This window comes from Amphiura filiformis, chromosome 7 (genome assembly GCF_039555335.1).
Source record: "Amphiura filiformis chromosome 7, Afil_fr2py, whole genome shotgun sequence".
Classification (NCBI taxonomy): domain Eukaryota; kingdom Metazoa; phylum Echinodermata; class Ophiuroidea; order Amphilepidida; family Amphiuridae; genus Amphiura; species Amphiura filiformis.
Window position 1 is genome coordinate 23,023,677 of NC_092634.1, and position 18,452 is coordinate 23,042,128.

Genomic DNA, 18,452 nt, shown 5'->3' on the forward strand with positions numbered 1-18,452 from the left:
ACAAATTTGGGTGCAAATTTCTCACTTCACTCTGATTGGATCCATCACCATGGTTACCTGCCCGTAAATTACATAAACACATCAAAAGAAATAAGTACCCCTCTGAAAATTTCGTCATAACATCGTAAAGTAAAACTTTGTACCAATAAAACTTACTTAGAAATAATTATATGATTGTTTACTAAGTGTTTTGTGAAAATGAAAGATGTCCATGACTTCATGGCTGAATGAACCCAAATTGAAGACAAAAACTGCCCTTTCCAAAAGTCACAAAGTAGGCCTGTGCTTGTAAACTGCAAGGCATATTGGGGCAAGGAATGGAACTGGCCATCTTACAACTCACTGTGCTGAACTCTGCACCAAGGGGATTTGCATGGCTGAATGATCAAGAATCAATACACATTACAGTAAATGTTCACTTGGTGAGGATTTTAAACTGCACTCAAACACATGGGGTTTTCCATTAGCAACAAGCCATGAATCAACTTTTGTGAAAAGCATAGGCCGCCTACTTTGTGACTTTTGAAAAGGGCAGTTTTTGCCTTCAATTTAGGCTCATTCAGCCCTGTGATGAAGTCATGGAAATCTCTCATTTTCATACAGCACTTAGTAAACAGTCATATAATTATTTCAAAGTTAGTTTTATTGGTACAAAACGAAACTTTATGTTATGACGACATGTTCAGAGGGAGATTTATTTCTTTTGATGTGTTTAGGTTACCCTGCAATTACCTCTAAAGTCACATTATGCAAGTGGACTTGCCCATTATGCAAGTGGACTTGCCCATTGTGCAAGTGGACTTGCCCATTGTGCAAGTGGACTTGCCCATTATGCAAGTGGACTTGCCCATTTGCAAGTGGGTATTTTTCAAAAACTGAGTACAGTAAATACAGCAGGTACATGTAGACACTCGTTTTGAGATTACAGCACAGGTTTTGTAGAGAGTAGTGCACTTAAAGACCACATCAGAAGTCACACCAGACCCTTTAAATGTGGACATTGTGACAAATGTGGACTTGCCCATTGTGCAAGTGGACTTGCCCATTGTGCAAGTGGACTTGCCCATTGTGCAAGTGGACTTGCCCATTGTGCAAGTGGACTTGCCCATTGTGCAAGTGGACTTTCCCATTGTGCAAGTGGACTTTCCCATTGTGCGAGTGGACGTGCCCATTGTGCGAGTGGACGTGCCCATTATGCGAGTGGACTTGCCCATTGTGCAAGTGGACTTGCCCATTGTGCAAGTGGACTTGCCCATTGTGCGAGTGGACTTGCCCATTGTGCGAGTGGACGTGCCCATTGTGCGAGTGGACGTGCCCATTGTGCGAGTGGACTTGCCCATTGTGCAAGTGGACTTGCCCATTGTGCAAGTGGACTTGCCCATTGTGCAAGTGGACTTGCCCATTGTGCAAGTGGACGTGCCCATTGTGCGAGTGGACTTGCCCATTATGCAAGTGGACTTGCCCATTATGCAAGTGGACTTGCCCATTATGCAAGTGGGTATTTTTAAATTCTGTGAGTACAGTAAATACAGCAGGTAGAATCTTGTTTTGAGATTACAGCACAAAGGGTCAATTGGCATTAGTTTAATTCTAAAATTGCAAGATAGTATTTGGTAACTCATTGCCGACTGTGTGAGGGAGTTTAAATATGTTTTGTTGAAAGGAAACATCAACACTTCTACGTAGAGACACTAAAATAGAACTCACTTACGTTTAGTGAACATGCATGTAAATAGATGATAATACAGTTTTATAGTTGGACTTCAAAAAGTATCACTGTTATTTAAAAAAAAAAGTCTATATTTGGCGTATCACTATTGTTTTACCCTGGATCTGTATTTTAGGACATTTTGTCCTGTTTTGGACTGAAAAAGTAATTTAATACCAACATAAATTATGTTCATCAACTTGCCAATTTATAATAAATTACCCACCTGTACATATTTATATAATGTTCCATATGCTGGCGAAGTTATGTAATAATCAGATTAACCACCATAGCAATAGGTGAAAACAATTTTTGAATATACCTCGCTGCACTGATACGTTCACGCAGTACCTCTGCATTGAACCATATCATGCTGATCACTTGCACCTAAAGATTAGTATCTTTGAAAAGACCAGTATTGTATTCAATCTATGATTGCAGCATACACAGGTGATGAGTGTAACCTGCTTGTAGTGCAGCGCGATATGTTCAAAATTATTTTCACCTATTGCTATGGTAATTAATCACAATTAATTACGTAACTTCGCCAGCATATAGACTGTAGCAATACATTAGCATAATATATGTATGTGGTTGTGTTTCTGGAGAGTGAAAAATGCATTATGCCAATATTTACAAGTGGTGTATTCCAATCCCTATGACAATAAAATGGTGAAACAGTTACATGTACCGGTATGTATGGTATGCACCAGATGGGGTGAAGAGTTGCACAAAGCATGCATGGAGTGCATTTTTAAATGCAAAAATCCACTGTCAGAAATCCACTGTCATAGTATGATGTCAAAATAGATTCTTGCCAAGTCAACTGGTTCACCCTATTAGTGTTCGGAACAACAAAGTCGATGAACAGGTGTTTTTCTCGCTAACATATGCAGCCAGAATAGTTTATATGATTGGCATCAGTTTTGTGAGTGATGACTTCAAAACTATTGAAATTAGGCCCAACTGCTGATTCTGGTAGTACACTGGAGGTTTGGTTTTGAAGTCATCCCTTATGTTAACCCCCTGGATACTACTGGTTATCTAACAGAATTTCTGATTGGTTGATAACTTGAAATGCTCATTTCAATTGCCAATTGAATACATGAATACAAAACCCACCCAAGTCCATGGGAAGTGATTTTGAGAGAAAAACCTGTGTATCATTTTAATTCCTTAAGTTAGATTTACTTGGTCAATATGGTAAGTTTTACGTGCAAATGAGTGGATTAAACTGTATTAAGTATATGATTAGCATTTCAGGGACTTTGAAGGGTTCATTTTAAATTTTGGACTTGGGTGGTTTTTTGAATCATATACAAAGAGAACAACGTTGGAATGAGATTACCACTAGTAAGATAATACAAAATAAAGCACACATGTATGTGTAATGTTGATAAGCATTCTGCCATGTAATATAAATGTTCCTTTATTAAACCCAATTTTTTTTTTTCAAAAGTCACTCTCCAGCAATGAATGTGTTACAAGTGGACTTTTATATATACTTGATTTCAATCAATGTGTTACAAGACTCAAATCACGGAATTGGGTGGTTCTTTCATACATGCTATTTCTCACATGTTCAATAGACACAGATGATGAATTTGAGTTGTTCTTTCATACATATGACAGGCCTATGTATAGCAACAATTTCCCATGCTTGACTCAATTTGGCCAACGTATGGACTAGGGTGGGTTTTGTATTCATATATTCAATTATGAATAGGCTTTACAACTATTTATGGTCAAACTTGCATTTGCAGATGATCTTATTAATACCCTCCTTGATTGGTTCAAAATTGGACAAAATATTCATTTTGGCCAATCGGCAGGTAGTTCTCATGGGGTTAATGACCCGGGGTTAATGAGTATAGGTGCAACAAAAAGTAGCAATGTCGCCATTGTAACTCCAACATAAAATCCACCTCGTATATAAAAGTAATCTTTAGTTCATGCTGCTGCGAACAAATCAATATATACTTTAAGCAGGTGAATTTGTTGGAGTACAAATTTAAATTTGATTATAATGATTCAAGACATACTAGTGAAGTAAAATTTTATGTACATTTCAGATATTTTGAACACGTCAATCGCTAGAGTTAGCTGTTGTTGAAAGATCGAAGAACCACAGGAATAATGCAGCAAGAAGTCAGTGCGGAGGTCCGATATGCTACTTCACTCTAGGGCGACTTATTAGTAACATGAACTTTTCCGATGGCGATGTAAGGTGCGCATAGTCTTAACTTTAATAAAGTTGTCTTATCATTGTACAATATTGACTTATTTTGAATACATTTTGTATAACGATGAAAGCCAGACTATATCAACCGTTCACTTGTAAATTTTGTGCACTCACCCTTCATTCATTTGACAGATGGAAAACACACGTTGACAGACATATTGTCAAATATGTACAGGCTAGTGAAAGCAAAAGGTGTGTCTATTGTCAAAGAAGCTTTGTGGAAAATGGTGTTCTACAAAGACATTGGAACTTCCCCAAGATGACAATGTACCGATGTAAAAAATGTTTAAAAGAGTTTATCAGAAAGTATAACTTCTTAAATCATGTTCCATCATGTGTTAACATCAATGTAGTGGGTGATATAAAAAAGAAATGCTACCCATGTGAGTACTGTCAGAAAAGATTTGCAGACCTGTGTGATCTTAAAGACATCAGAACTCATACCAAAGATGTCACGTTAAATAAGAAACCTTTTCAGTGTGAATATTGTCAGAAATGTTTTGCACTGAAGGCTAACCTCAAAAGACACATCAGAATTCACACCAAAGAGAAACTTTATCAGTGTGAATATTGTGGCAAATTGTTTGCAGATAATAAGTCACTTAAAGTACACATCAGAACTCACACCAAAGAGAAACCCTATCAATGTGAGTATTGTCAGAAATGTTTTACACGAGACATTGACCTCACAAGACACATCAGAACTCACACCAAAGAGAAACCTTATCAATGTGAGTATTGTGAAAGAGGTTTTGCACAAAGCAATGACCTTACAAGACACATTAGAACTCACACCAAAGAGAAACCTTATCAATGTGAGTATTGTCACAAATGTTTTGCACTAAACAGTGACCTCAAAAGTCACATCAGAACTCACACCAAAGAGAAACCTTATCAATGTGAGTATTGTCAAAATTGCTTTACCAAAAATCCTGACCTCAAAAGACACATCAGAACTCACACCAAAGAGAAACCTTATCAATGTAAGTATTGTGAAAAATGTTTTGCACAAAGCACTGACCTCACAAGACATATCAGAACACACACCAATGAAAAACCTTATCGATGTGAGTATTGTCAAAAATGTTTTGCATTAAACGGTAGCCTCACAAAGCACATCAGAACACACACCAAAGAGAAACCCTATCAGTGTGAATATTGTCAAAAATGCTTTGCATTAAACAGAAGCCTCACAAAGCATATCAGAACACACCAAAGAGAAACCATATCAATGTGATTATTGTCAGAAATATTTTGCACATTATAGTAATCTCCAAAGTCACATAAAAGTACATGAAAGAAAAGCCATAATAATCCCAGAAATATATTATGTAGGGTGGCCAAAACAATTGCAACAGAAATGATTTTCCACTATGCATTTTGTGAGGTCCCTGTGAAAACACGCTAAGACTAGACAAATCAACCCGTATGAAATATCGCTCACATCTTGGTGTTGAAACCCACTCCAATGTAAATGTATTCCTTTGGCCATAAGGATGAAGTAAAAGTGTACGTGTGCTTACTTGCTTATTTCGGGTGATCAAATGATGTAAAACAGTCTCTTTACCAGCTGTTGTTAAATTACATTAAATATTTTGCTAATTACATTAAATATTTTGCTCAGTGGAGTTGCCCATTATGCAAGTGGATATTTAATAATTCTGTTAAACTTGGTAATGATAATACTATGGTATGATAATAAACCTCGTAGAGGGGTTAGAGGAGTTTGATAATAAACTTTAGAAAAAAAGTAGGCCTATGGTGGGGTGTTTTTTTTGATCGAGTTGCAATGCAAGTATAGGCCTAATATTGAAAATATATTGAATGCAGGTGTTTGGGTTTTTAAGAGGTTTTGATCATCTATTTTTGTTAACCCCATGAAAACTACCTGCTGATTGGCCAAAATGAATAGTCCAATTTTGAACCAATCAAGGAGGGTGTTAATAAGATCATCTGCAATTGCAAATTTGACCATAAATAGTTGTAAAGCCTATTTATAATTGGCAATTGAAATGAGCATTTCAAGTTATCAACCAATCAGAAATCATGTTAGATAACCAGTTGTGTCCAGGGGGTTAACTTATAAAAACATTCGTGTTAACAAATTCCATTCTTCTATTTGTGTAACTGCCACTTTTCAGAGCTATACAATAATGTATGTATAACACTTTGGCTAAAAGAACAAACATTTTCAGTGATCTTGGTGGAAGAAGGGCCCAACTCCAGCATGAACAAAGACATGTGGTGTTGCCATGGTAATGGAATATTTCATATCACATGGATATATAAATGCAGGTTCATATATTAAAGGTCGAGATTCTCTGAAGATTAAAAGATGGTGAATTAAAAATAATATTCAGTTTTTTGTGTATATCTCAAACGTTTTTGGTGGAGTTGATGGGCCCTTCCACTTAGGTTTTCAATTTAATAACTAACATGTTCATCAACTTGCCAATTTATAATAAATTATACTCACCTGCACATATTTTTATAATGTTCTAGACCATACATAAATACAGCTTGATGATTATTATAGACTAGCAATAAATCAGTAACACAAACATTAATGCGTATGTGGTTGTCTCCAATATTCTGTGTGTTTGTCGAGAGTGAAAAATGAATTAAAGAACCAAAATTTTCAATTTAGGTGTATTCCAATCTTTATGACAATGAAATAGTGAAACAGGTATATAGTAAAGCCATGATTTCTCCATGATACGGAAAAATTCATGGAATTCAGGGTTTGCTCACGGAAAATGCTACAAAATTATAGTGAAAAACTGCAAAATGTCTACTTTTTGTGTTGATTTGCAAAATAAAACAAAGAAAAGTGATCGTTTAGCAGAAATCAACCATTAACAATCCATTCTAGCATTAATTCTAAGCCTTCGATGCAAGACTCTGGCCATATACTACAATAAAAGGTAAGACAAAATACACTTTTAAAACATGTTTGTTTTAACTTTTCAGTGCTTTATTGTTGAAAATGGAAAATCACGGAAATCGTACAATTTGTAACACAGATTTTAAATTTTGTAACACAGAAATCATGGCTTTAGGTATAGTTCAGAAATTTGCTGTCGTATGTCAAAATATATTGTTACCAGGTTTAGGTAAACTGGTTCCCCTTTATTTATGTTCGGAACCATGATCAAAATCATCACAACACAAAGTCAATGGGTTGCTATTTAAAGCCATTGTAACATTTTCATAAAAAATCTATATAATAATACGCATCGTCTGTGACTCTGAGACTATGGGTCGCACGTTCCTCAAACTTGGTGGGTGGGTGCAGCTTGACCCCACACAGAACAAGTTTGTATTGGTTAGTGGGTCAAGGTCACCCAAGGTCATCCAGGGGTCAAATTAGTAAAAACTGTTTTTCTCAGGGACTGGGGGTCGCACGTTCCTCAAACTTGACGGGTGGGTGCGTCTTGACCCGGGACAGAACAAGTTTGTATTGGTTAGTGGGTCAAGGTCACCAGAGGTCATCTAAAGGTCAAATTAGTAAAAACTGTCATATGGGCATGCAACTTGGTGGGTAGGTGCATCTTGACCTAAGACGGAACAAGTTTGTATTGGTTAGTGGGTCAAGGTCACCCAGGGGTCATCTGAGGTCAAATTAGTAAAACTGTTTTCCGCCTATTTTCTCGGAGACTAGGGGTGAACGTTCCTCAAACTTGGTGGGTGGGTGCATCTGGACCTCAGACAGAACAAGTTTGTTTCAGTTAGTGGGCCAAGATCACCCGAGGGCATTTAGGGGTCATCTGAAGTCAAATTAGTAAAAACTGTCGTATGGGCATGAAACTTGGTGGGTACAATCAACTTTTAGAGTCAAATTTTTGGACAACCATTTTGGGGTCATCCAGGGGTCATCTGAGGTCAAATGAGTAAAAACTGTCGTATGGGCATGAAACTTGATGGGTACAGTCAACTTTTAGGGTCAAATTTTTGGACGGTCATTTTGGGGTCATCCAAAGTCAAATTACTAAAAACTGTCGTATTGGCATGAAACGTGGTGGGTACAGTCAACATTTAGAGCCAAATTTTGGAAGGTCATTTCAAGGTCACAAGGGGTCACCTGAGGTCAAATTAGTAAAACTGTCCTATGGGCATAAAAGTTGGTGAGTACAGTCACCAGGTAATCGCGACAGCCGAGAACCGCCAAATACGGGTAACCGCCTAGTTCTATATAATAATACTGGTAGTCTGTGACTCTGTCCCTCTGTGAGTCTGTCTGTCCGCCTATTTTCTCGGATACTAGGGTTGGACGTTCCTCAAACTTGGTGGGTGGGTGCAGCTTGACCCCACACAGAACACGTTTGTATTGGTTAGTGGGTCAAGGTCACCCAAGGTTATCCAGGGGTCAAATTAGTAAAACTGTTTTTCTCAGGGACTGGGGTCGCATGTTCCTCAAACTTGACGGTGGGTGCGTCTTGACCCGGGACAGAACAAGTTTGTATTGGTTAGTGGGTCAAGGTCACCAGAGGTCATCTAAGGGTCAAATTAGTAAAAACTGTCATATGGGCATGCAACTTGGTGGGTAGGTGTATCTTGACCTAAGACGGAGGTCTTAAGGTCCTAAGGTCACCCAGGGGTCATCTGAGATCAAATTAGTAAAAACTGTTTTCCGCCTATTTTCTCAGAGACTAGGGGTCGCACGTTCCTCGAACTTGGTAGGTGGGTGCATCTGGACCTCAGACAGAACAAGTTTGTTTCGGTTAGTGGGCCAAGATCACCAGAGGTCATTTAGGGGTCATCTGAGGTCAAATTAGTAAAAACTGTCGTATGGGCATGAAACTTGGTGGGTACAGTCAACTTTTAGAGTCAAATTTTTGGACGACCATTTTGGGGTCATCCGGGGTCATCTGAGGTCAAATTAGTAAAACTGTCGTATGGGCATGAAACTTGATGGGTACAGTCAACTTTTAGAGTCAAATTTTTGGACGGTCATTTTGGGGTCATCCAAGGTCAAATAACTAAAAACTCGTATGGGCATGAAACGTGGTGGGTACACTTAACATTTAGAGCCAAATTTTGGAAGGTCATTTCAAGGTCACAAGGGGTCATCTGAGGTAAAAACTGTCCTATGGGCATCAGACACCATCAGCCAGGTAACCGCGACAGCCGAGAACCGCCAAATACGGGTCACCGCCTAGTAGATTAGATTCTTTTTCATAAAATGTTACCATTTATTGTCAGGTACCCCTTTTAATATTGTGCTGGACAACATGAGGTAAATCAAATAAAACTGGAATTTACTATGCAAATCAGATGTTGCCAATACGTGCCTCTGATGTGGTCCATCACGCATGCCATGTATGTACTGTGTTGGTCTAAATATTCTATGACCCCCAGTATATTCATGACGCCCCTCTTCCGAAGAAAATGACAGAAGTAAAATTCCATGTACATTTCAGATATTTTGAACACATTGATCTGTTGGGTGTTGAAAGACTGCGTAGAACCACACGAATAATACAGCAAGGAGCCAGTGCCGAGGTCTGGTCTGCTACTTCACTCTCCTCTCCTCTTCCTCTCCTCTCCTCTCCTCTCCAAGCCTCTCCCTCCTCCTCCTCTCCAAGCCTCTCCTCCAAGCCTCTCCTATCCTTTCCAAGCCTCTCCTCTCCTCTCCAAGCCTCGCCTCTCCTCTCCAAGCCTCTCCTCTCCAAGCCTCTCCTCTCCAAGCCTCTCCTCTCCAAGCCTCTCCTCTCTCTCCAAGCCTCTCCTCTCCAAGCCTCTCCTTTCCAAGCCTCTCCAAGACAAAATACAACATTTTACATGAACTGTTTCAATGGGGTTTCAGCAGGCCCGCACGCAGGATTTTTTTTGGGGGTGCTGATTTTGAAAAAGTGGACTTTTTTTCCAAGGGAGGGCGATTTTGTGAAAAGTGGACTTTCTTCCACAAATTTGGACCTTTTTTGACCAAAAAAGCGTTAAAAACCTGATTTTTTTGCTCGCTACGCTCTCAAATTCTGATATTTTGGGACTATTTGTATACTTTTCAAAATTTAGGGAGGTGCGGTCGCACCGCCCGCATCCCCCCCCCCCTGCGTACGGGCCTGGTTTTCAGCTTTATCATTACTGCTTTTTTCCTTATTTCATTACAAAAAAACCCTAATAATGATCATTTCAATGACTTATCATTCACTTTTAGGCAATTTATACATATTTTTTAAACTTTCGCTGGGATCACTGCATGAATAAGCTTTTATGTAGGTGAATTTGTTGGAATAAATTAAACTTGATTTTATATGATTCAAGTACTAGTGATCGAAGTAAAATTCTATGTACATTTCAGATATTTTGAACACATTGATCTGTTGGGTGTTGAAAGACTGCGTAGAACCACAGGAATAATACAGCAAGGAGCCAGTGCCGAGGTCTGGTCTGCTACTTCACTCTAGGGCGACTTATTGGTAAAGTGAACTTTTTCGATGGCGATGTATTGGTGCGCATAGTCTAAACTTGGATAAAGTTGTCTTATGATTGTACAATGCTTTTATTGCCGGATTTTATTGACTGTATTTTGAATACATTTTGAAACATTAACAACGATGAGAACCAGACTATTCGAACCGTTCACTTGTAAATTTTGTACAACCAACCTTCATTCATTTGACAGATGGAAAACTCATGTTGACAGACACATGATTAAATATGTACAGGCTTATAGAAGCAAAAGGTGTGTCTATTGTCAAAGAAGCTTTGTGGAAAAAGGAGTCCTACAAAGACATTTGAACTTGCCCAAGATGATAATGTACCAATGTAAAAACTGTGTAAGTGTAAGAGGATTCATCGGAAAGTACAACTTCTTAAATCATGTTCCTCCTTCATCTGTAAAGGTCAATGTAGTGGGTGATATAAAAAGAAATGCTACCCATGTGAATACTGTCAGAAAAGTTTTTCCCAAAAGCGATATCTGAAATCCCACATCACATTAACTCACACCAATGAGAAACCATTTAGGTGTGATTATTGTCAGAAATATTTTAGAAAACGTGATAACCTCAAAGTACATATAAGAACTCACACCAAAGAGAAACCATATCAATGTGATTATTGTCAGAAATGTTTTTCCCAAAAGAGATATCTCAAATCCCACATCTTAACTCACACCAATGAGAAACCATTTAGGTGTGATTATTGTCAGAAATATTTTACAAAAGGCAATAACCTCAAAGTACATATAAGAACTCACACCAAAGAGAAACCCTATAAGTGTGAATATTGTCAGAGAAGTTTTGCAGAAAACGGTAGCCTCACAAAACACATCAGGACTCACACCAAAGAGAAACCATATCAATGTGATTATTGTCAGAAATGTTTTTCCCAAACGCGATATCTCAAATCCCACATCAGAACGCACACCAATGAGAAACCATTTAGGTGTGATTATTGTCAGAAATATTTTACAAAACACAACCTCAAAAAACATATCAGAACTCACACCAAAGAGAAACCTTATAAGTGTGAGTATTGTCGAAATTGCTTTGCCCAAAAAATTTACCTGAAAAGACACATCACAACTCACAATAAAGAGAAACTTTATCAATGCAAGTACTGTCAGAAATTTTTCACCCAAAAGCGATATCTGAAAATCCACATCAGAACGCACACCAAAGAGAAACCATATAAGTGTGATTATTGTCAAAAATATTTTGCACAAAGCAATAACCTCAAAACACACATCAGAATTCACACCAAAGAGAAACCTTATCAGTGTGAGTATTGTCAAAATTGCTTTACCCAAAACATTGACCTAAAAAGACACATCACAACTCACACCAAAGAGAAACTTTAATAGCAATGTATTGTAAAAAGTAAAAAAAAAATATTTTGCACAAAACGGTAGCCTCACAAAACACATCAAAATCCACACAAAAGAAGAACCCAACATGATGAATCAATGTGAGTATTGTCAGAAATATTTTGCATGTATTAGTAATCTCAAAATTCACTTCAAAATACATGAACAAGAAACCTTTTTATGGTCAAAACATTTGCAACAGGATTGTTTTCTCCATACACTTGGCATCCTGGGGTGGGGAAGTTCAGTAGTGTGAGTACCTTGTGTGAACAATTAACACTAAAACAATCAAATCATGTGAAATAAACTAAACTCAAAAAGAAACTTATAATTTTCACAAGGTCATATCTTGAAATCCTGTCCATCAAATTGAACCAAAATTACACACAGGTTTACTTCAATGCTCTACTCTTAACACATGTCAGTAACCAAGCAGTTATCCAACTGACACAACTGCAAAATGCACTGACATGGGACAGCTTCCTGGACCGCATTCACAGCCCAGCCCTGTTTCATGAAAAAAGTGTATGAAAAGCAGAAAGCAGCACTGTTTTATCATCTGTGCAAGGATCTTGTGTGCATTCTCACAGAATTTTTGTGCTGTGTGTCAAATGTTGGGCTGTGAAAGTGGAGGAAGTCCAGGAAGCTGTCCCATGACAGTGCATTTTGCTGTTGTGTCAGTTGGACAACTGCTTGGTTACTGACATGTGTTTTGAGTAGAGTATTAAAGTAATCCTGTGTGTAATTTTGGTTCATTTTGATTGACAGTATTTTAAGATATGACCTTGTGATTCACAAGTTGTAAAAAAATATGTTTCTTTTTGAGCTCAGTTTATTATTAAAGTGAAATTTTCAAGCTATATTTACTTTCATGTTCCAAATTTCTACTGTGAAAATAACAACATACAAACATATTTCTTTTGAGTATGGAAACTCAAATATAAAAACAAGGGAAACAGTTCGTTGGTAAAATGTGAAAGATTAATCACACGAAAATTTCCACTTTTACAGTATGAGAAAAAGATCAAATTTTGTACAGGGTCAAATTTCAAAATTGCTCATATCGAGGGTTCAGAACCAGAAAGCCATAAGTCACTATGACCAGCTCTCACAAATTGAGCATAAAGTGGACTACTTGCTTTGGTCTTCAAAAATCAATATTTCCTCCAAATGTCTTTTGTTTTCTGTTGAATTTTGTCATAATTAATGGACTTAATCTTCTGTGCCCTGCCGACTTTATGCTCAATTTTGTGGGAGCGGGTGATTTCGAGTTGAAACTTTCTGGCTCTCAACCCTCGATATCTTAATGTTGAAACCCACTCCAATGTAAAGGTTTTCGTCTGACCATAAGAATTCAGAAAAGTGTGATTTTCATTTTGAGATGATGATGGAAAGGGTCAATTGGTATCATTTCAATTTCTTATTGTAAACATTGGGTATACTTAAAGCCATATTATAACATTTGCCGAGGAAGACGCCCTCACTGAATTTTTAAAATTCCTTATTTACACGATTAAATTGTACAATTATTAAACCAATATACCCTGCAAAAAATCAAGACTCTAGGTGCTGTAGTTTTGTCAAAATCCGAGATTTTGAATAAAACGCCGAACCGGGCGCTTTATTATTACGATGGAATTATTAGTCGAACGCATACACGATGTTCATAACACACAGTATGTACACGGCGTGCGGGACGGTGATATACACAACAAAGGTTGCTTTGCCGTAGTTTCTCGGCTCAAAAAAAAGGGGATATATCTGACAGTAAAAGCTAACATTTTATGGCAACGAAATGCTAATCTATTTTGTTTGAAAATGTTATAATATGGCTTTAATTGCCAGCATATGTGAAAGAGGGTAAATTAAGTCAAATTGTTTTGTATAAAGTAGACATTCATTAAAGTAGATCTCGATCACTTCAGTTCAGTGAATGTAGGTGGAACCTTATTAACACAAAATCGTCTCCTAGTGTTTCAAGACCAGTTTTCATGCCTGCTGTTAGCACAAACTAAAATAGGAGGCCCTGACAATTTTGTGTTAAGGAGGTTCCACTTTAATCAAATATTATAATACTCTACAATACATGTAACAGTGGTAGGTTGATAGTGGGACTTAAGGCGACGAAAAAAAGAAACCCTGTTCTACGGGCGGACGGACCTTTCAAGTAGGGTCGGTAGGTCGGCCTTTTTTTTTTTTTTTGGAAATTGGAAATTACAAAAAAAAAATCACCAAAATCTGTAAATAATTTGAAATTTGAGAAAATACAAAAAAAAATTGTTCCTGAAATGTCCGAAATTTGGGTCGGCATTTATTTGTACATGAAACTTTTTTTTCCCAATTTGTTCAAAATCTGGGTCGGTCGGGCCCGTAGAACAGGGTTTTCTTTTTTCGTCGCCTAAGGGATAAATTAAAAGTATAACTGTTGTAAAAATATCACTGTTTTTGTTGTTGTTTTTGTTTTGTTTTGCCCTACTCCCCATTCCAGAAAAATACAGAACTAATTTTTTGGATTGAAAAATATTATCCTGTTTTTGCCAATTGAAACATAGCTAAATCCTAATCCTTTAGTTAGTCCTAACTGGCAATGAAAGTAAAAATTTATTATTTAGTAAATTTTTGGAAACAAGGGCCAAAAACATGTATTTTTAAGGGCTGGGGTATGAACGTTTGGACAGTATTTATTTTGGGACATTAGAGCACATCAGACATATCGAATTGCATTCTGAATCTGAAGAATGTCATTCTGATATCAAATAATTTTGGTTTTTGAAATTCGCAATTTAATACACATTTTATGGCAAATCATTAAAAATTGATATTTTTGATATTTAACAGTACTAAAGTAAACTTTATAAATCTGATGATTTATACTTAACGTATGTAGGTGGGATGAAATGCCGACGATCAATTGAAAATTTTGACCTTTCGTATTGAAGATATGGATTTTTTTCCCAAAACACCAAAAAAAAAATTAGGTCTTTTTGGGAAAAAAATCTATATCTTCAATATGAAAGGTCAAAATTTTCAATTGACCGTCGGCTTTTCCTCCCTGCTACATACACTTTAAGAATATATCATTAGATTTATATAATTTACTTCGAGGACTGTTATATATCAAAATTTGAAAAATATCAAATTTTTATAATTTGTCATAAAATTTGTATTATATTGTGATTTTCAAAAATGAAAATTATTTGATATCAGAAAGACATGCTTCAGATTCAGAATGCAACTCGATAGGTCTGAGATGCTCTCATGTCCCTCAAAAAATACTGTCGAAACACAATAAACGCTCATTTTAGATCCCTTAAGGCATTTTTCGACCTTTTCGTATTCTGTGTTAATCAAGCCCAAAGACTTGAACAAAGACTAATTTCAAGTTATGCATGCTAATTTTTGGAAAACACATTTTGTAATTTTTTTCATAACCAATTAGCAAAATATAACATATTATATTAAAATTATGAGCTAACTCTTACCTTATACTCAAGATTTTGAATGCTTAGAGTTGTGCCAATTCTTACAACTTTGTGACTACAATTGTAAGAAAATTGCATGTTTTTGGACCATTTTCCCTCAAATTGCAAAAATATTTAAATTTGACTTTCATTGCCACTTCAGACCAACCAAAGGATTAGGATTTAGCTATGTTTCATTTGGCAACTTAAAAGAGTAATTTAATACCAACATTGAAAATAAAGCGGTGTATGATTAGCATTGCAAGAATGCATGTTTTGCAAAAGCTTCACCACCCTCCCTAGTTTTTATTGTGAAAAGTTTACAAATTTAGTAATACATTTTTGTACATTTATATTTTTCGTATAAAGTTCCATTCTATTGCTTCATAATGACAAGACTAATGTAATTCATGCCCATTTCATGACCTTGCCTATCACACCACAAGTAATCGCAGTCAACTTGCTTGTTCATTCATTCAATTTATTCACACATGATTTCACATTATGTATAATAACAATATTTCCAAAATCACACACATACAACACACACACACACACCCCTATATAATATATACAAAATTTAAGCATCAACAACAAAACAAATTTAAGTTGGTAACATAATGAAATGTATCTGAAGGATAATACAAAATTAAATGGTTATATTGCAAATCACAATCGCAATTTCCGAAAATATAAATATAAACAAATTGATATTAATTATTTACACAGAAAAAATTATGATAATTCAGTTAATGCAAATCACAATTTCCAAAAACATATGTGTATAGTAGAACAAATTTATATAAAATATTTACACAGAAAAATTATGATTAAATAAAGGGTTCACAAAAAATAACTCCCCCCTAAAATTACAAAACATTTTTTTGCATAACTTAATGACATACATTTCGTGGATTTGAAAAATTTAAAAACCTGTGAATAAAGGAATTGTTTTTCTACTCTCCCAACATTCTTTCGTCTGAAAATTGTTTTGTTTTGGCCAAAAATAATCACGTTTTCTTAAAATGATGCTTTCAGAAAAAGTTGCACTTTTCAACATCCTCATTTATGTCAAAATTAGCTTCAACAAATCATTATTTTGCACTACGTGATCGTTGCATGGGTGACTAAGAGTTAAGAGACAAAAAGGTGAAGGGAAAAAAAATTAACATTAATACGGAGAAAGTTTTGTACATTACATGTATGGGATGTTGAAAAGCGCAGCTTTTTTAAAGCATCATTTTTGAAAAATGTGATTATTTTTGACCAAAACAAAAAGATTTTGAGAAGGGATAACTTTGGTAGGGTAGCAAAAAGATGCCTCTATTCACAGGTTTTTAAATTTTCAATATCAACAAAATGAATATTAAGTTATGCAAAGAAACTCCTAAATTGATTTTACCATTTTTGAAACACCGGACATGTCAATTAGTCATTGTATTATACTGCAAGATGATTGAATGGGTGACTGGGTAATCGTATACATAAAATTTAAAGAAAACAAAAACACCATTAAATAAATCAAAACATTGATATCGAGAATGTTTTTGTACATTAAATGTATAGGATGTGGAAAAGTGCAACTTTTTCTGAAAGCATCAATTTTGGAAAATGTGATTTTTTTTTTGGCCCAAACAAAAATATTTTTTAAGAAAAGAACTTTGGGAGGGTAGGAAAATGATTCCTTTATTCACAGGTTTTTAGATTTTTCAAATCAACAAAATGTATGTCAAGTTATGCAAAGAAATGTCTTGTCATTTTAGGGGGGGGGAGTTATTTTTCGTGAACCCTTTAGCAATTGAATACCTGAGTGGAAGAAGGGCCCAACTCCATCAAAACTGTTTTTGAGATATTAAGAAAAAACTTAATATTTGGAAAAGTTTTATAGATAGAACGTTTTTATCTTCAGGGGACCTGTAATACATGAACATACAATAGTACATACATTCGAAATTGTATATGATGTTTCCATGGCAACGGCAGAGGTCTTAATGCGAGCTGGAGTTGGGCCCTTCTTCCACTAATATATTGCAAGTGCCAGTTCTGTGTTATAAATAGCTACAGAAATTAGGTAATCACCATTAATTGCACAAGTAGAACTCATGTAATATGTTAGCAAGAAAGTTTATTGTAGTGAAAAGCAGATTTCATGGATGAACAAAATACCTCTTTAACCCTATATTTGTGGAAGAAGGGCCCAACTCCATGGAGTTAGCCTTTCTTCCATGAAAACCATGATTAAGTGTACGTGGAAGACTATTTAGAGAGTGGATTTTGGCTCATCTTTCATACACAAGGAAGAACAGTCTGTTGACAATAAAATGCTGGGTCTAACTCATTTTTGTAAAAAATTGGAGTTGGGCCCTTCTTCCACTCAGGTATTCAATTCAATTAATGATACAAAATTTAATTTGTACAAAAAGTATGGACATACTCATTAACTCAGTAGATTTTGAAAACGAGAAGAGAATAATATGAAGGGGTGAAAATAAAACATGTGAAGGAGAGGCCAAATAAAGTCAAAGGGCTTTAAGGCTGGTCCCACCTTAGCAAATTTGATAGGGAAATATTAGAGTTGGGAGGGAGGTGAACATGACAAGACAGAACAGTACAAGACAGGACAAGACGAGACAGGGCAGGGCGGGAAAGGATCAATCAGGACAGGGATATACAATGCAGTACCAGTCAAAAACATAAAAGTTGACAGTGTAGTGGATCGATTTCAGAAAGGCCTAAATAAACACACGTGCACGGTACCAAGGCCTATATAGCCAAAACCAAACATCGGGATTTGACGGCAGTATTTTTAAAAAACATTGAACTATTTATAAGATTATCAGAAATTTACTAGATGACATATGCAAACACACACATGCGTGGAGGTTATTGATATCCACCAATGATATGTCCATATGTAACATAGCCCCCGGGGTGGGCACATGAAAAATGTTGGTGGGTATGTTCCGGGGGGGCACTCACTAAAAATGGGTGATGGGGATGTGTGGCCACATTGACCCCCATTTTTCAACTACCTCTCACCCAATGACCCCCTTTTTTATTCTACTGAACTCCCTCTCACCCAATGACCTCCTTTTTTGTTTTCCTGTCACCAAAAGACCCCCCTTTTTTCAAAAAAATTTGGGAAATTACTGATAATCTCTCACTAAATGACCCCGTTTTTTCAGTATTTTTCCTAAAATTTTTCCCAGTCTTACTGAATAACCCCTTTTT

At 36.3% G+C, this 18,452-nt stretch overlaps 1 protein-coding gene across 9 annotated transcripts in view; it reads left to right on the forward strand.

The window, feature by feature from the left end:
- Positions 1 to 9,501, forward strand: part of LOC140156894 (uncharacterized) — a 33,704-nt gene extending 24,203 nt beyond the window's left edge. For 8 of the 9 annotated variants that reach the window (XM_072179918.1, XM_072179917.1, XM_072179920.1 and 5 more), the window contains one exon: positions 3,781 to 6,925. In XM_072179918.1, the coding sequence (XP_072036019.1) occupies positions 4,015 to 5,187 (1,173 nt within the window). In that variant the 5' untranslated portion in view covers positions 3,781 to 4,014 and the 3' untranslated portion in view covers positions 5,188 to 6,925. Of the gene's footprint in view, positions 1 to 3,780; positions 6,926 to 9,370 lie in introns of those variants that run through there. The other variant, XR_011859604.1, reaches the window with a different exon arrangement.
- The last annotated feature ends 8,951 nt before the right edge of the window (positions 9,502 to 18,452 follow it).